The sequence below is a fragment of the Amphiura filiformis genome, chromosome 16, assembly GCF_039555335.1.
Source record: "Amphiura filiformis chromosome 16, Afil_fr2py, whole genome shotgun sequence".
NCBI classification, from domain to species: domain Eukaryota; kingdom Metazoa; phylum Echinodermata; class Ophiuroidea; order Amphilepidida; family Amphiuridae; genus Amphiura; species Amphiura filiformis.
This window is the reverse complement of record NC_092643.1, coordinates 29,025,578-29,049,242: the sequence shown is the minus strand read 5'-3', so window position 1 is coordinate 29,049,242 and position 23,665 is coordinate 29,025,578. Positions and strand designations below refer to the sequence as shown.

The 23,665-nt window shown below is 36.9% G+C and overlaps 1 protein-coding gene across 1 annotated transcript; it reads right to left on the bottom strand.

Annotated features, from left to right (window-relative positions):
- Positions 1 to 10,153: 10,153 nt before the first annotated feature.
- LOC140135846 (N-acetylgalactosamine-6-sulfatase-like) lies at positions 10,154 to 23,635 on the bottom strand. Its single transcript, XM_072157485.1, has 10 exons — positions 23,440 to 23,635; positions 20,322 to 20,445; positions 18,912 to 19,089; positions 18,028 to 18,238; positions 16,451 to 16,715; positions 15,416 to 15,519; positions 14,550 to 14,792; positions 12,706 to 12,827; positions 11,377 to 11,494; positions 10,154 to 10,410 (listed from the first exon to the last, which is right to left on the bottom strand). The coding sequence occupies exons 1-10, from the start codon at positions 23,560 to 23,562 to the stop codon at positions 10,324 to 10,326; spliced, it is 1,575 nt and encodes a 524-aa protein (XP_072013586.1). The 5' UTR covers positions 23,563 to 23,635; the 3' UTR covers positions 10,154 to 10,323.
- Positions 23,636 to 23,665: the final 30 nt, after the last annotated feature.

Sequence of the window (23,665 nt, the reverse complement as noted above, 5' to 3'; positions counted from 1 at the left end):
ACATAATTATGTGATTTGTCCATTTGAAACATCTGTCTTAGGAACAGGGGCGACGCGACGCCCCGCGCGACGCTAGAGGGGGAGGGTGGTATGGGGGTGTCACACCCCCCTACACACAACTTTGTCGGCAAAAATTGACTGTTGTCGTCCAAACATGTGATTGTCGGAAAATGTATAGTCAAAGCTATGTGATTGTCGGCAAATTGCATGCAAGAGTCATATAAAAGATTAATGTGTTACGAAATTGTGCTGTTGGTTTTTAATAGACCTATTGTGAATGTTATAGTAGTTAGTAATAAAAAATAAATTTGGTGAAAAAAAATGTTGACTCCTTTTGACTTTTTAGATTCTTGAGCGCCGTCCTCACCTTGGTCTGGGGCGGACATTTTAAAAATGAATTTAGAAGAGCAGCAACGACACCACTTGCATTACATTCCAGATGTTAAATCTACATCATATGCAAAATTTGAGGAAAAATGAACGAGGCCGTTTTATTTTAGGGCCATTTGTCTATAACTGGTCTTTACATGTAGCCCTATGGAGAGAGTGCCCGTTGAGGGCGCTATAACCCCCATTTGAGGAACAAAAAATGTGATTTAAAAAAAACGGCCTCGTGCGAATTTTCAAAAAATTTCAGAGTATGTAGTATGAACATGTAGAAATATAATCAATTAGTTACCCTACCTGCTCTACTCCGAAAAAATAAAAAGTCCTATACCTCAATGATAATGAAACCTAGGTGTCCTGGCGAAAAATGTTTTAGGTCTATACAATTCAAAAATTATTTCCGTCGGCAAAACATGCTGTACACCCCCCAATCATATTGGTCTAGCGACGGCCCTGCTTACGAAATAGGGAGCACTTTTGGTGTATATGGCGTCTGTTCCAGCAAACACAAAAGTGTTTTCAAAACGTTAATAACATTTGAATGTCGGGTTATATAAAGGTCATCAAACCGTTTTTAAAAGGTTATTGTAAATATTTTGGCAATCATTTTTGGGCAAATATTTTGTCAACATTTTAATAACATTCTGTTTAGAATGTTTTCCATCAAGTTTTTGAATGTTATTAAAACGTTTTATACCCCCTATATAACCCGACATTTAAACGTTTTCTGTAAAACGTTTTGTGTTTGCTGGATATACAGTCAGACAAATTGTTCCGCTAGCTTCAGATTTTTTTAAATGCTCACTACCTGCATTTCAGAAGAACTATTATTTTTCTGAAACCTCCAAGCTAGGCTCTTTTTTCGCTTTCTTCTAATTTTACGAAAATTTGACTTTCGACCACTGTGGGCTATTTTGGAGGGGATTTGAGTCATGATGTCAAAGTACTGTTTGGCAGACAACATATTCGAATTTAGCACCCCAAATTAATTTACTATCTTGAGTAGATTGCGAAAAAAACACATCAAAATAAACTTTCCTACCACACGTTCTTCTAATTGCGCTGTAAATGCTACCAAACAAACATGAAATATTAAAAAGATAACAAATGACCCTTCTAACTCGTCTCATGCTAAAGCTATGAATTTTTTGTTTAGGTTGCAAAATAATGCTATCATCAGTAGATAATAAAATATTTTTAACCTTTTTCAATTTTATGAATAAGTACTATCTTGAGTAGATAGCGAAAAAAAAACACATCAAAATAAACTTTCCTAACTGGCGCGCGTTCTTCTAAATGTGTGAAATATGTTTCTGTATTGTTTTATAAGCCCACAATGTTATCTTCAGTAGATAGCGAAAAACCAAGATGCCTTTCCGAAACACGCGTCACATAGCTGTTTGAGTATTCCGAGCCGGGGTTCCGAGAAAATGATGAAGGCCGTAAGTGTGGGCTCTGCGAGACTTCAGTATTGTTATTTCACTCCAGAAAATTGATTTCAATTCTATTTAAATTAAATTCTTTCTACACCTGGAGTCTTGCTATTCAATTCCAATTCAATCCACCTTGCTTTATAATTAATTCAATTCGATTCCAATTCAATATTTCAATTTCAAAATCATTCCATTTCAATTCCAATCCAATGCAGTGAAATTAACAGCTAATCTATTTCAATTCAATTCTGAGCATTCATTTCAATTCCAATTCAATTCCAATTCCAATTCCAGTTTGTGTTAATTGAATAAAGGCACACTGCAAAAACTGTGTCTAGAGATTGAACACTTTTTTGTCCTCGATTTGTACACACAAATGTAAAATCTAAACACAAATGTCAAACTTCAAAACATCAAGTGTTTATAATATCAAAACACAAGGCATCAAATTACTAAAGCATCACGGTAGACATGTTTACAAATCGAGGACAAGATGGTGTCTAGAATGGTGTTTAATATCTAGACGCTGTTTTTGCAGTGCACGTTTTAAATTTTACTACCAATTTTATAACACTTGAGTAGGCAACACAAAGTCAAAATCAAGTGCACTATATGTACTTGTCACAAAAGCATTTCAAAAGAAGATACTTTGATGTTATGTTGACTCACTTTTCGCATTCAAGCAATGCGAGTGATCCTTGACCTCTGGGTCCTATTTTATGAAACTTTGGAACTTCTTAGTTCTTAGGTGACTGACTTCTTAATATTTGTCTTCACTTCTTGTCCACCATGCACATTATTTTCTAAACTTAAGGTGTGTGGTACATCCGATAATGGGACCCTGTCCCCACACTGACCTCAAAGATGTCAAAAATCAAGGTTTTGATACTATTAGATAGCCCCTACTTGTCTTCTGCTCCTCCTAAGATTTTACACCCAAAATCCTTGTACTTTTGAAAAAGTGTGAAAAAAACTGTCAAAGATGTGAGCATTTTCTTTAATGGTTTTCTCACAATTTGTGCAAATGTACAATGACTTTTGAGCATAAAAATTAGGAACTTGAGAAAAATAGGGGCTTTATGATTTGTGCCAAAAGTTTTTAATGTGTGTCTCTTGCGTGAATAGACCTGGAAGTGTATCAGAATTCGGAACGGAGGAAGGGCACTTTTTTACAGGTGGAATGATTTGGAATCACAGACATCTGCTTGTGAATTGAAATGCTGAATTGAAATCAAAGCTGAATTTCATTTCAATTCCACTTCATTCTTCATCACTCAACATGATTTCAATTCCAATCCAATTCAATTCTTCATTGCTCACGATGATTTCAATTCCAATCCTGAATTCAATTCATGCCCAAGCCCACTCATTTCAATTCCAATTCAATTCCAATGCATTGAAATGAAAATCGCCCAAAATTCATTTCAATTCAATTCGATTTCAATGCATTGAATTAACATTATGCGAGAGTGGGTTCACAAAAGATGACGCATGCCGCTTATAATGATTGGGCAATCGTGCTGTAAATATAATGCTATCTTGAGTAGATAACAAACAAACATAAAATATTAAAAAGATGCCAAATGCTTTTTTGGACGCTTTTTTTTCTTCAAAATCGGACCCCTCCCCTCCCCTCCCCCCCCCCAATAAAAAAAATGAAATCCTGCGTACGGGCCTGTAAATGACCTTTCTAACTCGTCTCATGCTAAATCTATGATTTTTATGTGTATTTTTTATTTTATTAGGTCCCATCAAAGGTTATCATCAGTAGATAACAAAATATTTTCAACCTTTTTCAATTTCTTTGTATTTTATGAATAAATACTAGCTTGAGTAGATAGCGTAAAAACATCAAAATAAACTTTCCTAACACGCGTTCTTCTAAATGTGTGAAATATTTTCTGTATTGTTTTATTGGGCCCGCAATGATATCTTCAGAAGATAGCGAAAAACCATGATGCCAAAATACTTTGATGGAGTGGTTGCCAACTTGCCCTCAAAATTGCAGTAGGCATCTTGAATTTGTGAAAATATATATGGTGAGTCTGTTTCCTTTTTGGCTATATTTCTCGGAATACTCATGAGTACCCCGAGAATAAAGCCAAGATGTAACCTGCAGGAAAAATCCTGGGTACACTAATGACATGGAACGTACCGCAAAGACGGGTCCGACTCATTTTGGTACACCAACGACCCTTATTTCCAGGCCAATTTTAGTAGGCCCCTATATGCACAGCAAACACAAAAAGTTTGACAGAAAACGTTTAAATGTCGAGTTATATAAAGGGTATAAAAACGTTTCAATAACATTCAAAAACATTTTTGAAAAGTTGATGCAAAACGTTTGCTGGATGGATGAGTTTTTTTAAAATTTTCCCTATGTTCCCCTAAAATAGCCAATTTTGGCTATGTAGCTGTAGAATTTGGCCAAAAAACTTGACTTTTGGTATAGCCATGGGTCCAAATTGTTTGAAAAAATTAATGGATGGGTCCACTTTCAACTTGAATTCCAAGCGGCACATGTATATCTCTATATAATTATACCCAAACCAAACTTGAGCGATGGTGCTATAACGTGCCCTCAAGCTGGTTTCGGGGGGGCAAGCAAGTTTTGACAATTAAAAGAGGGGCGTGGTCCGATTTTTTTATGTTCTGTGTTGCGGCCCATACACAATCAATTTTATTGGTCAATATTGGGGAAAAATTTTGAAATTTTTTTTATTCATAGTGCCATTGTGCGACCCAATATCACCCATACACGTTCAATTCAGCATCGAAGTGGTTACGTAATTCTCTTGGTTACCTGATCACGCTACTTTGGTATGCCTTCGAGTGCCATATACTTTATGTGGTGATCATTTCGATCGTGGTTCATTACTCTAGCGCGTGATCCCGTTGACATAGTAACATTACGTAACTTCGATACTGAATTGGCTGTCGATCAGGTCATATCCCTCTAAGAGGTGACAAAGCCATGTTTGGCAGGCAATTGAGGGGCCGCCGTTTATTAGGATCGATTTGACCCTGGATAATCCAAGAAAGCTTCTTGTGAAGTTGATTTTCATTGGGGTCCATTTCTGCTCTCTATACTACTCTTCTTTTATTACACAAGTAAAAGGAAAGAAATACAGGTTTTTTCTAGGGCCCTAGAAACAGGACCCGAATCGGACCCCAGCCCCATGGAAAATATTGTCAATGGCACGAAGCATAAGGACTAGGATCCTACTTTTTGTAGAGTCTGTTCAAAAATAGCCCCCATACATTTTCTTGTTAAAAAAGGCATTTTCAATTAGTACTGATAGGTTCATCAAAAAGTTGGCATGTAGAAAGTAGTGGGCATCAAAAGGGGGTAGGGGTCAAGGATTTTTATTAAGCTAAAAGGAGAAGGGGAAAGTGATTTTGGCCATGTCACTTGATAAATTCACCTCCCCAGTAGGGTCACCCATAATTATTGTACAGTCTGTCTATATTAACATAACCCAAACTGAAGGTAGATCCTGAATTAAATCAAACAACAAGCAACTGTTTGTAGAAAGTAAAAGATGAAATTTTATTTCATGATGAAGTTCATAGAAAAAATATAGAAATGTGCCTAATTTTATATATACATTTGCTATAAAACATTTACTGTTTCACAGAAATCAAGAAAACAAACTGATATATTAAAGGGGCATTTCGTGATCCACAGCCTCATCCCCCCACTTCTCTCAAAAAAAGATGAGATTTTTATATCACTGGAAACCTCTGGCTACATAATGTTTATGTGCAAAATATTTCTTGCAGATTAGTTCGTTTTGCAAAAATATCGTGAAATTTGTCTATGGAGCAGTGTAATACACATAATCATGCATAACTCGCAAACGCAAAATCGGAATCAACTGAAATTTTGGGAATAGGCTTTTCTCGTGGATATGTACTGAAAAATGTCATAAAAAGAGGATGCTAGGATCACGAAATCCTCCTTTAATATCACACACAACCTAAATTCTATGTGCTCTGCACAAGGCATTGATAAACAAAGTCAAGCATTCCTCTCAGTTCTCTACGTCTTGTGGTTCCCAGAGAAGATACCTAACCCTTCCCAGATTCCTTTGCAACATGATACATTTCATTTCATCAAATGACACTCCTATTACTGTGTACAGGTTTCCTTTGTTTTCATTTTGATAATAGACTGGCTGAACATAGGTCGCTAGTCAAAACAAGAAACATATTTCACAAGATCTGGATGTCCTATGTTCACTGAGGTATATTTCATCACTATCGACCCATGTTGCACTACATAACAAATCAGTACAGAAAATTGAAATGGAAGAAATGCATTATGGGAAGTGGAAGATATCTTCTCTGTGTGGTTCCTATGTCAAGTTCAAATAAACACATCAAAAGAAAAGAAAGTCAACTACTTTGTGGCCATAACATTGTTATGAACACGGAGAATTTGGTTAGCTGTGATATCACACTTATGTAAAATGATATTGAAATAATCACAAAATTTATGATTGAATGTAATATGGTGCGATTCAAAGAGTTGCAACATCATTTGCAGTGTAAAAAGATGCGTGTTAACGTTGACCTTTATACATAGCCTAATGAATTATTGAATTAAAGTGAATGGAACATGTTACCATATGCAATTTCATACAATGTAATCTGTTTGAATTTACAACTTTTAAAATAACATCAAATTCCATTCAATCATCAGTTTCTACATAAGTCTGATTTTGTTTTGCTCAAGTGTAGTATCAAATTGCAGTTAACAAAATGTTAAGCTAATTGTGCTCAAATTTATGGCTACTAAAATTAGTGAGAACTTTTTTTAAATGTATTTATCTCAGGAACTGCCAGGCCTGTTGAGCTGAATGTGCAATATTTGAATTTCTAACAGACTTTAAGACCCATGTGTTACTGCGCAATATTTGAATTATCTTATAGCCTTTAAGACCCATGTTTTACTGCGCAATATTTGAATTTCATGCAGTCTTTAAAAAGACCCACATTTTACTTAAATACCCTTCTCATGTGAATCAAATATATCCTAACATGTTAATCAAATATATCCTAAAAATCTTTCAAAAACTAAGATAGGAAATACTATTGTCCTAACCAAACTAATATAATACAGACAGAAAGAGCTTGGTATGAATGTGGGTGACCATTTATGTATGCCATACATTAATGAAGTTGTCCTTTGATTAGAAATTACGTAACTTTTGGCAACATGGATCAACAAAAATATACAGTGTGAACCTTGGGTATTATCAATTACAATCACTAAGACAAATTATGAAATTATTAATGGTGCAAATTATACAAACAAATATGAAATACTGGCATTGTTAAAGCCATAATGTACGATCTTATAATATGAAATTAGTTAATTTTTTTCAAACCTGATTTTTTTGCATATTTGTCCCAACTTGCACCTAAATTGAATCGGCCAAATTTGTTGTCTTTGTAGGTCAACAGAGCAAAGTTCGACATATTATCATAATTTTAAAATTATGATAATATGTTCTCCCATAGAACTGCATGTTAAATGGCCAAAATAAGCAGTGGGGTTTCTGTCACTTTACCTTGTTATTTCAACCTAAAATGGACAGCAATCCATCCCGTCAGTTATTACTAATATTATTTCAACCATTTTGAATAAAGAATAACAAAATCAAAAATCGTACATTAAGGCTTTAAGTAGTAACACACAGTGTGCTATCTTCAGCAGATATGTAATCAATGTTAATTAATTTGCTAGATAGCAAAGGTTAAGTGATAGTGTTGTTAACTGAGTTGCTATCTTCGGTAGATAACAGATATTGGAGTGAAATAACAACATGCCATGCATTATCTTCAGTAGTTAGCAGATTATTTAGGGTATGTTATACAGCTGCTATCTTTAGTAGTTGCAGAAACTGAATAAAGTAATGGCATGCAGTGTGCTATCTTCAGTAGATAGCAGTCAGTCAGACTTAAAGGCATTTTCACAGATTATGAGGTTTATAAATTCTCATCAAATTTATGAAGACCCTACAATATCTGTATTTCAAAAGTTTATCATAATGAAAATAAAATGTTTTCATATCAGATAGATCATCATTGTCATTACTTGTATGAAGACCCCTGCTGGGATAACATTTGTAATATTACACATTTTATATGGCTTAGTATGCAAATATTGACTGCTATGAGGGACATGGTTAAGATTATAGGCCCGCGGTGATCTCAAAATCATGCTATGACCCGAGGCACAGCCGAAGGTCATAGCATGATTTTGAGATCACGGCGGGCCTATAATCTTAACCATGTCCCTGAATATAAAGCAGTCAAATATTTTGTAGGGCAGAATGAATGCCACACACCACTTAGGAAGATTAACATTCAAGCAGGTTACAGCTTTGCTAATCTTAATCATTGGTATGCACTGTTTAAACTTTTTTCTTTACCCCTCTCTGAAAGGATATAGATATAATGGATACACTACAGCATTTTCAACCACCAGAAATATAAGTTCTGAAATTTTTAGAATATCTGTTAAATTTACTAGCACCTTATAATACAATATCAGTACAAAAAAAGGGTTAGGGAGTTATGGTACAAAATTGGTACACAGCTGTATGCATGTTGTTGTTAAGATACATGCAGGTGGAAACACCAAAATAATTAGCTGACATAGCACAGTGCAACTTACAATTCAAAATGAACCCACTGATATGTAATTCCTTACATGTGATGCAGAACAGGGTAAACAGACTCCCCTAGTCAGTCAAACTAATGGTTACAAAAGAGTTAAAGACCAGGGAAGTCTGAACTGTTTTAGACAAAATAGTGAATATTCTCAGTCACTCATTTGTAACAATCACAAAGTTTTGAATTAAATATTTTACAAGAAATTACTTTTACATCTTTTTACAACTTGCTACCTTGTATCTGATACCATCAGACTGCATCAGACAACCGACTTATTGGTGTCTTCGACTAATACCTGAAGATGACTAGGGATTTAGGAACATCAATGAAGCAACCTGGCAGAGAATATAGCAGCCATCACTAAACAAGAAAGGGGGACTGAGACACAACTTATCTCATGCATGGGACCAGGCCATCACAAAGATCCCTGTATCTGACGCATGGCCAGCCCAGCAGGTCAGTTACCAGATGGGCTAATGATATCATTAGCCCATCTATTATTTATTTATTTATTTATTTATCAGATACAACATACTAAGTTGTAAAAGTAAGTTACAGTTAAAGATTTAATTCAAAACTTTCTACCATTTTTATGATGGTCATGGAGGGCAAAATAGAGTACCTCCGAAAAATTGTGCCATATGTGCCGACACACTTCAGTTTTATGAACATAACTTTTTTGCAGTCTGCCTGTGATTACACATACTAAGTATAAAATGGGCAAACTTAAAAATACCAATTAACATATTTATGGTGTCTCTGTTGCTGGAGGTACATTACAATGTATTTTAGTCCCTATGCATTACAAGCCAATAATGGCATAAAAACCCCATTAGATTATGCAAGGTGCTATTATAGAGGCCAGGATCTCTCTGAGATATCCTGGACAAAGCTGGAAAATCTTTGATGAAATGTAGGCAAAAAAATCAGCATTACCCATCAATAAAATGGTGTGAATTTGGTGTATGCTTGAAAAGTGTCAATAAATGCATCACATACTGATGGGTGATATGACATCTGGTACAAATGATCTTGAAAGTCCAAAATGCTCCAACTCGTAAATGCGAATATTAGTGGTAGTCATGAGTGAATGTAACCTGCTGATACTAGTCATCTATCTGACGTAGGCCTACCCTCCAAAAGCACAAGCAAGGAAAATATTTATATAAAATGGACCTAAATTTATAATATTATGTCCAAATAGCACTTTACCTTTTATTTTGGTTAGGCACCAGAACCAAATTTGTTTGATCTTTGGATCGACCGTTGATGCTGCTTTGATGTTTGTTCTTAATGAAGTAGCAACTTATTAATGAGAATTAAATGCTTAATTTATATTGGTCAACATCAATACATACTAAGATTCATATGTTATCGCAATTAACAATAATCAATTGATTTCATAAATAATAAGGATCAACCAAGCATCGATGGTCGATCAAAAGATCAAACTAATTTGTTTCTATTGCCTTATTTGTATGTTTGTATATGCTACTTGCACCATCCCTTATTTTGGTCATACCTTAAGGAGTTAATTTGTGCATTAGGATATTCCAGTTGAAATCCATTCATCCTCTATGGAAGACATGAGCTTAATCTCCCACACAGGGGGGGGGGGTGTGGATTTTGAATGGAGTCACACATTCAGGTAACCCCATTTGAAATTCACACTCCATGTGTACAAGATTAAGGTCATGTCTTCCATAGGTGGTGTGCGGATTTCAACTGGAATAGCCCGTTTGGGGAACCAAGTTACCACAAGCTTTTATTAGGATTTTGACCGCCATATAATCATCATAGTTATAGACAGCCTGTAGTATCAATGAGGCCATGTGCATTTGTAGGGTTTTGATGCGGGTCCTTTTAAACACTTATTGAGTTTCTCACAACCTGGCGGTGACCAATTCTGAAAGAAATAATAAACAAAACATAATTTATTTAAATAATGATACATTTTCACTACCACAAACCTGAAGTTACTGAACAGAGGTAGCTACCAGCTAATAATATACTCAGATAATTTATAGGGCCTATGACCAGTGCAGTGTGCGACGTCAGCTATTTCCCTCTCACATCTAGGTGGCTCAGAAGCAGAAGCATACATGTCCATAGCTGTTGTATGTATAACTACCTTTGACATCCCAAGAGTTCTTTCATGCATATGCATTATGCATTAGGGCATATATTGAGCAATTGATTTGAGAAAGCATATATACAACACAGATGATCATTATGTGAAATGCTCTCACAAAATGAGCGAAAAGTCTCAAATTGGTAGCTGCTGAATTGATGTTCTTTGTTTGCTGCACCCATGTATTTACAAGCCAGTAGTATATCCGTTGTGAATGCCCTATTGTGCATGCTGTGCCCCATTCACAAAGGACATATTATTTATTGGCATACAGAATGTCTCATTCATAAAGACATACTCCTGGCATGTACAGGTGCGCATCAAACAAAGAACAGCAATTCAGCAGCCAGGGGTCTCGAAACTACCAACATGCGACTTTACGCGCATTTTGTGGGCGCAGGTCACAAATAAGCAACTACAGTTTGTCCGGCTAACCGGCTTATATAAGGCGGAAAAAATAAGACTCAAAACATTGTGTATTGATATAGAATGGCATGCACGCAGTTGGGCGCAGTGCTTACGCTAGTTGCGCATTGCGTAATGCGTGACTGATGCACAATTATGTGAATTTACGCGAGCATGAGTTTGGACTTTATTGATGCAGTAACAAAGCCAAATAATTTGCCTATGAACAAACTTTACAGCAGTATCACTATAACAACTTCTTTGCACTTTACGGTGGAGTGAGTATGCCCCCTTTGAATATCATTAACAAAACTCACACAGGTTTATATTACTTACCATAACAGCTGAATCACACCAATTGAACTGTGGGTCTCCTGGTATCATATTGGTTTTATGATCATCTACAATAGCCTGTATAGTCTTCATCACAGTCTTGTATTCCTGTGTGTGGTTCCTGTTGGTCAAAATTTGAAATGTGAGAAATTGTTACATAAAATGTGCAAGAACATTGCTGAAGGCATAATGAAGACTGGAACCCATGATAAAGACTAAACTCAAACGTGTGTGTTCACAGTTCTTGCAATTCACAATACAACATGCCACCAGCGGCGTTTCTTGCCATCCAAATTTTGACCTCCAGAGCTGACATTACCGTTCTATAGTCTTCTTGAGTCAGTAATTTAGATATTGTTTTTATTGTATCTCCAATGTAATGATGAGAAGTATATAAAAGTATACATTTTCATAAAGAAAATGATGAAAGGAATCCAACTAGCATAACAGATTCCTGCCAAAATGAACAGTTTTGAGAAAATCTCAAAATTTGATTTTACTTTACTGACTTGAGGAAGGTATACAGATTATAGCCACCATTGGGTTTTTATGTGATTGTTGAGAACAGCTCCACAAATGATTCCAGCATCAGTGTGATCAGTATATAGTAATTGGATCTACTAAAATGGTAAATTGCTGCATACTTTAGCCTTTCCCAAGCAACCACTGGAGGCGCATCATATTGTGAATCAATTGAGTTGGATAATGAAAACTTCAATAGGTGCATTGCTGTCCATGTTCACACACCCCTGTGTGTGTTTGTCGCCAACCGAGGACATTGTGTTTTGCTATCTAACCCGAGGACGTGTGTATGATGTTTTCATCGCCTAACCGTGGACTAAAATGGCGGATTTTTTTGTGTATAATACGTAACGGAATTTTAGCCATCACCTGCGGACGGTACATGTAGTTATTACACATGTGGTCCTCGGTTTCAGGCAAATAGCATTATAAAGCATTTAGCATGCATTTGAGGTCTTTTGCAGCAGTTTGAGATTGCGGACTGTCCTTGGTTGGAAGTAAGTCAGCAGTTTAGGGTGAAAAATCTTGTGTATGTCCTTGTTTGCCCGCAAACACGTACGCATAGATGTGTGGAGGGTGTATGACACTAGGATCCACAACATGTTCATCTATCAGGCACAGTTCTTTACTTTAACCCCAATACATTTGTACATTCATTGAATGACCTTAGAAAATATGAGTACAAAAACTCATACTCTGCAACTTGAGGTCACATTTTGCACTATGATTGTTTAATTGAGGTTATTGAACTATGCCATTGGGGTGAGGCTATTGTGGTCCATAATGTGGGACCAGAATCTTGATACTTACGCGATTGGATATCTCTCCCCAGGATCTTTCCCCAGATGAATAAGTAGAGGTGACAGCGTTCTGTTTGTTTGTTCGTGTGTCATTATATCTGTTACATTCTCACCTTGACAAAAGTTGACACCCTGAAGAATAAACAAATAGAAAGGGTTGTTTAACATGAAAGAGCCAATTGGGTTATTCCAGTTGAAATCCATGGCCCCCTATGGAAAACATGGCTTTAATCTCCCACACAGGTGTAGATTTCAAATATGGAGTCATCTATGCATGTGACTCCATTTGAAATTCACACTCCCTGTGTGGGAGATTTAGGTCATGTCTATGATGTCTTCCATAGAGCTCATAGGGGTGTATCGACTTCAAACTGACTACCCCAAATTAACCTTTACAGGCTATTTGGGATTAATGGGATTAAAAGATGCAAAAATTGGTCTTTTTCCCTTGAACCAAACTTCTAAATAAAACAAGACTACTCCTGATTTCAGAAAACATTAGGCGGATGTGCCATATTTAGAGTTAGCTTTGGATATTTATATCCGGGTGAAAAATCAATATTAACAATTAAATGTCCAAAGCTAACGTTAAATACGGCACCCCCACCTAATGAATACAGCATTACAAAATTGGTTTTATCTGTTTTGCCAAATGAAACATTTGCATATCCTAATCCTTTAGTTAGTACTCTAAACTGATAATAAAAGTCAAATTAAAAGTTAAATTATTTTGCGCAATTTAAGGGGAAATGGGCCAAAAACATGCAATTATCTAGTTTTTATACAATTTGCAATCACAAAATTCACAGACTTGGCACAAGTCTAAGCATTCAAAATGTTGAGTATTATAGGCTACAAGGTTGCTCATTATTATGTTCTCAGAATATTCCTTCCTATACTTTGTACAGAGTTGAAGAGTCCAATATAATCAACACTTGGACTCAAAACTTGGACTGTGTTGGATAGGCTCACTTTTTCCCAAAAAATTTAGTTTTCTACAATTTTTTTGACCAAAACTCATTTTTGACTTGCTCATTTTGACCAAAATCACATTTTTGACCAAAAATCACATTTTTGATCAAATATCACATTTTTGATTAAATATCATATTTTTGACCAAATATTACATTTTTGACCAAAAAAAATCAACATTTTTGACCCAAATTCACATTTTTTTCACCAAAAGTCATGTTATTGACCAAGAAAAGATTCTGAGAATATTTTAAAACTCATAGCTCGACCAATAAATTTGTGTATTGGGTTCAAACCATCCAATTTGATATCATAATTGTAATATATCATATTAACTTTAACAATTGGTTATACAAATACATGTAAAAGAGACAACATGTAGTCTAAGTGTTTTGAGTATAGGCTAGATGGTCCCTTTGGCTTATTTCTAGCACTACCTAACACAACCCCACCTTCTCCCACCATATCAAATTATGTGGTATGATCAACTGAGCTAAATAAGTTGTTTGTTGCTAATAATAGTGTTCAACTTCTTTTACATTTTATTGTTCGGAGCAACATTAAACTGACCATATCTCCTAAACATGGGGTCCCTATTGTGATGGTGATTTCAGTAAAATATAAAGCTCTATAAATAGCATAAATCTACTAATGACCTTGAAGACTGAATTTTGATTTTGCTCGAAATGACTAATTTTGCTTGATCGCATTACATATCGACTGCTCATTTCAGTGCCAGAAGCTGGTAAGTGCAATAGCTGCCATGTGTAGCTGCAATGTGTACATGAGTACATTATACTGTGTGCAAACTGCCAAATGTTCACAGGGCAGCTATTGCACTTACTCACTTCTGGCACTGAAGAGTCAATATATTCGACGTACCCGTGCTCTTTCCTGCAGTGAGTTAGTCCATGTCCAATAATGCGCTTTGTACAATCCATGTCTAACAGCCATCATCTCGTTACCACGGTAATAAAATACTACTCTATCTGGGTCTACTTTATTATTTAATAAAGCTGGAAGGAGACTCTTCCCGTCGATGATGCGATCTGTTGGTGACTCCACTCCGGCCAGTTCTAGAGCTGTTGTAAACAGATCCATGACAGTGCCTAATTGATGTGTTACCTGTGGAACCAGAGTGTGGGGAATCGATTTAGTGTACATGAATCACTGACATTCCAATGCAGGGTGTTATCCTACAGGTACTCAGTACAAATGACCATATATCAAGATGTGCCACAAACATGGGTAACATTTTCGGCCTTTTGGTGTATCAATGACCCCTTTTCCTAGGCCATTTTTGGTATATGAATGAATGTTTTTTTCCAAGGGGGAAGGCGATTTTGTGAAAAGTGGACTTTCTTCCCAAAATTTGGACTTTTTTGTCAAAAAAAGCGTAAAAAACCTGATTTTTTGCTTGCTATGCTCGCAAATTCTGAAATTTTGGGACTTTTAGTATACTTTTCCAAATTTGAAGGGGGTGTGCGATGCATCCCCCCTGCGTACGGGCATGGTCGTTTGTTCAAAATTTAGCATTGTGCAAACTTGTATGCAAAGCATGTTGAGTTGCATAGCATTGAGGGTGATGAATACAAGTTTCCAGTTGTGATCTTGTCAAGTTAACAGCTTCTAGGAAATCAAAATTCAAAGGAGTCTTTGAGGAATTTACAAGCGCAAAATAACAGCAACAAAGTATCAATGCCACTGCCTCGATGAGGCTAAATGGTCTATATATTGAGATAACTTACCCCTCCTGGGTTAATCTTTCCTGGCCACCAAGCAATGGCTGGTTCCCTCATTCCTCCTTCATACGTTGTTTCTTTCCCACAAAGAAAGGGTCCATTGGAACCACCTGGAATCACAAAATATTGAAATGGTGCAATTTAATATTGTATGAATAGAGAAAACCTTTTAATTGACAATTTATAGGTAAGGCACCAGAAACAAATTTGTTTGATCTTTGGATCGGCTGTCGATGCCACTTCGATGTTATTAATGAACAATCATCAACTAATTAATCAGAATTAACACTAAATTTATATTGGCCAATAATCACTACAGGTACAAATTACTATTTTATCACAATTAACAATAGTAAATTTATTGATTTAATAATAATAAGGATCGACCAAGCATCGATGTTGATCGAAAGATCAAACTTTTTTGTTTCTTTTGCCTAACTGACCAAAAGATTGATGTGAGTGAAATTAGCTTTGTTACAAAGTGAAGGGATTTAAAATATATTTTAAATATTTTGATCCATTTTTAGTTTTGTTTCATATGGGAAGATATAATGGTCAAAACATTTATGGTGTAAAGAGCCACTCTCCGTTATCTGCCCAAAAAAGTATAAGGGATAGCTTATGACCCCTGCTGCTTATTACTGCTGATGATTGTATTAGTTTAACCAGAAATTAATCCATGCAAAATTTGCCTATGCATTTCTCACCATTTTTATCATTCAGTGGAGCGCCATTATCGGATGTAAAAATACAAAGGTGTTTTTCGCTACATTCAACGCTTCCACTCGAGACAGAATCTGTCCGACACCATGATCCAGTTCTCGCACGGCATCACCATAAAGACCTCGCTGACTTGTACCAAGAAAATCTTTGGATGCATAGTGGGGACCATGTGTGGCATCAACAGCCCAGTATAGAAAGAAGGGAGTGGAATTTTGCTCCTGCTTGTCAAGAAAGTCCAAAGCTTCCTAATATGGAATGAAAACAAGAAATTGAGACATTAGGGTATGAGCAAAAACGAACGGTAGAAAAATATCTTACCACTGTCTCTGTTATATGTAGCAGCACCATTATCAGAGGTGAACAATACAAAAGTGTTATTGTCGATCTTTAGCTCCCGTAGCTTTTGAAGTATGATGCCGACTCCACTGTCTAGTTCTCTGACGGGATCGCCGTATCTGCCACGTTGACTCGTACCGACAAAATCTTTAGATGAATAGAGTGGTGCGTGGGTGGCATCTGGTGTCCAGTATAAGAAGAAAGGCGTGTCTGCTTTCTGTTGAGCTTCTATAAAGATTAACGCTTCCTGCGAAATGTTAAAAGTGGTATTAGTTGCATTGACCTTAAAGAGGAAGCTACACCAGAGCAGTTCTTCTGGCGGTAAACCAAACCTGCCTGGTTATCAAATTAATCAGCGACAAGGTTATCTCTGAATTTGACAGGTGCTAATTGCTAAAACATTAATTAGCACTGCTATTAACCTGCTAACTAAGTGTCCTTTAAAGAGGGTTTTTTTTATCCAAGACAAGGCAACTAGACCACTAGGGTCCTCCATCCAGTGAAAGTTTTGACATATTCTATCCCCTCCCTCCACTTGTCACTCATTTTCATTCTTGGACCAAAACTTGAATCATTTATACCTGAGTGTGGATAAAACAAAATCACTTTTTAAACAAGTTTGCCTTTATAATTTAAGGCCTAAACCACTCCAGAAATTTGCAGCTATAATATACTAACAGTAAAATGGACCCAGAATAATGTGGTTCATTTTGGACCTTGGAACAGGTCAACTGGAAGTGGTGAATCACAGCACTGGCCACTGCTGTCCCTGAAATGGACTTTTTAAAATCAATCTTTCACCAATAATGAGCCTGGTGAAAATCCCTGAGAGCCTGAGAGGACATAAATCAATGATAAACCTACTTTTTCAAGAAGTTTGGGTCTACACTTCCCTTTAAATCCCTCATACAAAATACTAATTAATAAGTATCCATAAGTATTAATGTTGGTATCCTTTTAAGTTTTGATTGAATATAAGTTTAAAATTAAAGTTTTAACTCTATACCAAGACACAGGGTCTTAGCTAGAAATTTAGGTTTGCCCATCATTTGAATAAAATTGCCCATCCTAATTTGACCTTCTAAACATTTACCAGATTTCTACAGACCGCTGGAAGTTCAAAGAGTTTAAATATGTTTTCCTATGGCCTTGTGTTGCAAATCTGGTCTACTAAAAAGGTCCATAACATTTCTCAACACATACAATTCACCGGCACGTCCAGGATCTGTTCCTGCGGGGGACTCAGAGAGGCTTTCAGAGTTATGCGGGGGGCTTAATGGCTAATTCACCTAAAAACGGCTGATTTTACATGCAATTAGAATGTAGCATCTGTCAAAAGCATTAATTTTGCCCGTCCCAGGAGCAAAAAGATGGGCAGACAGGTGGCTAGCTAAGACAGTGCCAAGACACCATGCCTACCAGGCCTGGAATCAATTTTAGCATTCCAGAAGAATCTAAAATCTCCCACAAATAGCAAAATTTTCCTGGAGGGTGTTTCTTGGTTTTCCACATTTTTACAGGCTTACTTGCAGCTCAAGATTCTTCCAATAAATTCTCACCTTGATGTAGATTTGAGTAAGATTTGACTCTCCCGTTTTCTTATCAATAGGAAAATCCTCGTAGTATCTGCCTACCATCTCTGCATCCTTGTAGACCGGTATGTTAGGTGTATTTTTGTTATTATAAGGTCCAAAGTGACAATTGGGAGCACCAAACCACTCATCAAAACCATGGATTAAAGGATGGAACTGTGGTTGCTGCCCAAGATGCCTACAAAGAAGATATGTTGGTTGATTAGTAATCAATGATTACTTTAAAATTAAAACTAATAGTGCATTTCATTTTCAAAGACTTGATTGGTAATCCACAATGTTTATACTTCTTCCAAGAGCTTAGACAGCCAGCCGTGTAGGGAGTGTTTTACACACCCAAATTTGTAAATACACACCCAGTTTTTGCCCACATGGCCTATACTTTGTACACAGATCTTAAATTTACACACCCAGTTTTTTGAATTTACACACCCAAACCTTCATATCCTACCCACGACGCTGACTTCTTCAAAAAATTATTAATAGGATTGTTTCTTTTGTGGATGCTGTTTATTGAAGACAATGGCAAACAAATAAACATACAATCAAATTTCAACTAAAGGGAGTTTAACTCTAATTTCAAACGGGTGCTGTTCCTAACATATGGATTGATCTTCATCTTTAATTATGCTGTTTTGATGTCTGGTTGTAAATAATATGTGTGTATTTTTGTATGCAAATTTATTTGTTTGTATGAGCAGCCATGAGTATAATTTCCCTTGTGGATCTAATAAAGTATAACTTGACTTGATTTGAGCGCATAACAGTCACAACATCCAAGACCCAATGAAATTAGGCGCTTACTAGCAAAAACACAGCCACTGATTGATTCTGATGTCAATCTTACGTACCATTTACCAATGATTTTACTCCGATAGCCAGCTTTGTTTAACAATTCTGGCAGTAGTACTTCACTGTCTGGGATACCACCCACTATATCTTGTGGAGTGTAGCCATTCCTGGCATGCTGGTTGGTGGTGTAGAAACCATTACGGATTGGGAGACGACCTGTCATTAGTGCTGCACGGGCTGCAAGGAATGAACAGAATGAGGAGATTTGGATAAGCACAATTCATAGTTGCTAAAACACCAGCACAATAAAATTGACACTTTCATATGAGACGATTGTAAGTTTATTAGTTTGTTGTTATTACTATGCACTAACAACCTTTCTGCCTAATGCTTTCACTGGTACAAGGAATTGGGCCAATCCATTTAGGAATGAATTGAGCTCAGACTCATTATTGAAAAGTTGCGGGTTCGAACCCAGGTGGTGCTGCTATCATGTTGTGAGCTAAGTTAGACAAGGCTCTTATTCTTGACCTCTATTGTCTATCTCCACCCAGTTGTCTTAATGGGCACCGGGATAATCCAAGTGTTGGGAAGGCAAATCAGACTCGTCATGCAGGAGAAGTGGCAAAATCTCCACAACAAGTTAATTCAGCGGAGTCTGGCCCAAATGCCATGGAAAAAGAAATGGGCACAGCATGACTTTTATACCTTACCTATTCCATTTAAAATTTGCATTCCCTCTGTGAAGATTTTGGAAATGTCTTCCACAGGGGAGTATAATTAGCATGTTAACCATATTAATTTGAAACACAGCCTCCCTCTGTTGAAGATTCAGGTTGAATCATTCTCAGGGGGTGCATGAAATTCAAATGGAGCTGCCATAATGTTTTCATTTCGGCCATATGAAATTCATACTCTCCTTGTGGAAGTCTGGAAGATATTGTCAAATTCTCCAAAGGTATGTGGATTTTAAATTGAATAGCCCATTACATACTTCCCTACAAGCATAGTGGTTGGGAAATATGTGACTCCTCGCCACAACTGAGCCCGGATGTCGCCAGTGCCACTATTGAGATATGCTCCATCGAACTTAACAATAAACAATAGGAAAGAAAGGATTTATTGACTGTTTTATTGATTTTCACTACTTAAATGTCAAGTACTATAGACATGATATTCATCATTTTAAAGCTAATTTCAAGCAGAATATTTTGGTTGAATATCTCAAAAATGATGATTGGCGACATCCGGGCTCAGTTGTGGCGAGGAGTCACATATGATCTGGGCTATTCCATTTAAAATCCACACTACCCCTGAAGAAGATTTTGGAAATAATTTCCACAGGAGGAGTGTTCAAATGTAATTAGTCAGGGTTAATCATTTTGACACCCATACTCCCCCTGTATTACAACAAACATTTTCCATTTTTAAAACTGGAGTTTTTGGCATCATAATCTAAGGAAACTTACAAGGTGAACACAGTGGATTTGCGGTGTAGAAATCAGGAAGTAATATTCCTTCTGCAGCCATCTTATCAAGATTAGGTGTCTCCTTAGCTGGGTGTCCAAATATACCCAGGTCACCCCATCCCATCTGTAGAGAGAAAACACAAAATGGTGGGTAAAGAAATGATATATCACAATAAAAGCATGTATACACACCTGTAGTATACACATTACCTACTCATGGCCCACATACAAAAACCGACCAATCAGATGCATACAATTGGACATGTTTTATACTAAAAATATTTTTTAGTCCAATACGGCCATATTTTTGGCTCAAAAATATCTGATGTCCAAAAATCCCTTGAACGGAGTCCACAAATGACAGAATTTGTGTACCGTTACTCAGGCAAATTCAAACATGGCAGAGTAGGGTTTGGATGTTTCATTGAACAGTGTACTGTCCTCCAAGTTATAAACAGCAATTTAAGTGTGATGGACTCAGTTGTTGCTGAGTGGAAATTTATGAATGAACTATGTCAGAGAACTTGGATGTCCATATTTATCCATACCAGTTCGACCGCTGCTGCACCCGGTCAAGCGCTCCACCATGAGATCACATACCAAATCCTTCATAGAATTACATTCATCAAAAGACTGTTTCAAGTATACCCTGAACTCTTACAGATTGGAACACCCTGCCAGCACAAGGCTGCCACAACATATTATCAGCATAGAAGTCCCCAAAGCATTTTTAAAGCATCAGCTACAGAACCATTTCCAGTAGAAAGAATCAAACCACTAGCGCACACACAATACCCGACTCGCCTTTCTCCACCTGGAGTGTTGAGCAGATAAAGAAGAAGAAGAAGGTTGGCACATAATTTGAATAAAATAACCTGTCCTAATTTGAACTTTTAAAACATTGACCAGACTTCTGCAGCCCATTGGGGGTGATTTTGCCCGTCCCAGGAGCTAATTCCCGTCTGAAATGATGGGTAGATGGGTGGCTAGCAAAGACACTGCAGAGACTTCTTCTACCCATCTATGGGAAAATCAGAAATTTTACTAGTGACGTAGACTTCATCCGCCCCATAGGGCCGTATTTCTTTTCAAAATATCTCATTTGCAAGATTTTTTGAACAAATGGAAGCATTTGCATCGGGGCTTGAGAACGGAATTCCAATTTCCTTTCTCACGAAGTAAGGGCTACGAGTAAAATTGTACAATTTTGTTTGGGTGCAAGGTGAGTGAATTCGTGAAGAGGTTTCCTGACCTTGTTTGAGCAATTTAGTACTAGGCTACGGGGACACGGGCTGTCCAGACGTAGGCTAAAATAGTACTTTGACCTGCTCTGACGTCTCAATTCACTCGGTCTTGTTTCGTATCTGTGTAGAACTACCAAACCAGACATACTGTTACTGTACTACTATAGCTAAAATAATAGTTTCTCGATCATGAGAAAATGAATGTACTGCGTGCAAATTCGTAATGTCGCAATTTTAATGGAATAACACGATAGCACGTTCATTTATGCATGCACAAGAAATAGCGCGGTACGGTAACCTTTAGAAGCGTGTGTGATAAGTGTTGACTGTTGTACGCTTGGCGCAATTGTCATTGCGCGTTGCGTGCCAATTGAGCTCTCATGATAGAGAAATTATTATTTTAGCTATACTTCATGAAGTTCATGATCATGATGATGTAGTAGTGCCTAGTCGGGATTATGCACTTTCAGTTTCTCACACGTTTGAACGGGAATTAGATTGCGTACTTTTTCGATGTCTAGTGAGCAAATTTCTTCAATATTTTGAGAAAATGATGTCAAATTTTCTATTCTATATTGTTTGGTAATAATGTGTTTTGCCAATAGTATGTTTAAAGTTGTAATTTTGTGTTTTTGATCGCAAAGATCGGATATTTTCGTTCGATTCAATTCTGAACCCTTTGCAAGGGTGCCGATTTCGGCAGAACTTTGATGATAATTTTGCCTTTTTGGACACTAAAATGAATTTGATCCTTAATTTTGTTTCAACCGAGTCTTAACAAGCACAATAAGGTTGGTACCACTTTTAAGTTTTATATACATTGATAAAAATTTTAAGATTTTTTTTCAAGTTTCTAACCGGCGCAAATCGTCAAGTGTGTATTTCCCATTGACATCCAAAATGGCGTAAGCCAGTCCTTAATATACATAGGTACGGCGTATATAGGTCACCCCGGTCATCCGGGTACTTATTTTACATGACGCTACAGTCGGCTACACTTACACTTTTCAACCCACAATAGATCGTGCAGCTGAGCGACTACTTGAAGACTTGTAGCAGAGCTCATTCGGTTGTTTACGTTCTGTTTTGACCTCGAATCGAGCAAATTTCTCGGCCGATTTCGGTAAAATAAAGGTTAAATACTTGGCGAAAATTGCATTTTATGTGAAGCTGAACACATGAACATATAGAGGAGAGTCTTTATTTTTGTTGTTGGCTGGAGGCCCCATGTCGAGAAGTTATAGAAATGGTAGTATTTTGGCCGATTTGAAAAGGGGCAAACCACAGAAAACTACAAATTCTGAATCGGATTTGTTGTCAACGGAGGTCAACGGCTTGTGACGTCACTCCGGGGTCACCTATAGGACTGGCAAGCAAGTCTAGTAGTGCCCCGGGAGTAGTGCATCAGACACAGACTTTAAGGTACATATTTCGAGGTGCATAACAAACACCAAATTGGTGTCATAACAAACACCAAATTGGTGTCGTATGACCTTTACATGCATGCATTCTTTTGTCGAAAGTGACATGGTCTTTCAGTTTGTGCCGAGTGTCCTTGGCAGACTTGACTATGCTTCAGTGGTCATGAAAGGATTCAATAGATAACCTCTGCCCCAATAATCCCAAGCTATTGTCTGAAACTGCACCTCGGAAGATGTATGGTAACAACTCACAGTCCTCAAATGATAGTCATATAACGACCAAAAGATAAATGACTGACTATCATTGAGGACTGAGTTCCGCAGTCTAGTAGTGCATTAGTCCGAATAATCAGACCCAGAACAAAATATTAATTTCTGACATGATCGTGTACTGGTAGTGCATATGAAATTCATGAAAATAATTTCACTTGACATTGTCCATGCTTCACTTACATCATCCATTAACATTATGATAATATTTGGTTTGTCAGTTGACTTCCCTGCAGCACCATCATACATGCAAGACGCCAAAAGGGCGTAAATTGTGAAAAACACCGCACCGAAATTCACTTCCATTTTCACAGCAAAAATACCAAGACCAAATCACTGTATCTTTTCTGTGTGCAATGTTTTCATCTGGGGATCTGAAAAGTCACATGTCAAAAAGTCATGTGATCAA

Coding starts and splice junctions, on each gene's coding strand:
- LOC140135846 (XM_072157485.1), bottom strand. CDS start 23,562: ATGGAAGTGAATTTCGGTGCGGTGTTTTTCACAATTTACGCCCTTTTG. Junction 14,793..15,415: donor GAAAGATTAACCCAGGAGGG/GTAAGTTATCTC, acceptor CTGGTTCCACAG/GTAACACATCAATTAGGCAC. Junction 11,495..12,705: donor GGGGAGAGATATCCAATCGC/GTAAGTATCAAG, acceptor TTTGACCAACAG/GAACCACACACAGGAATACA.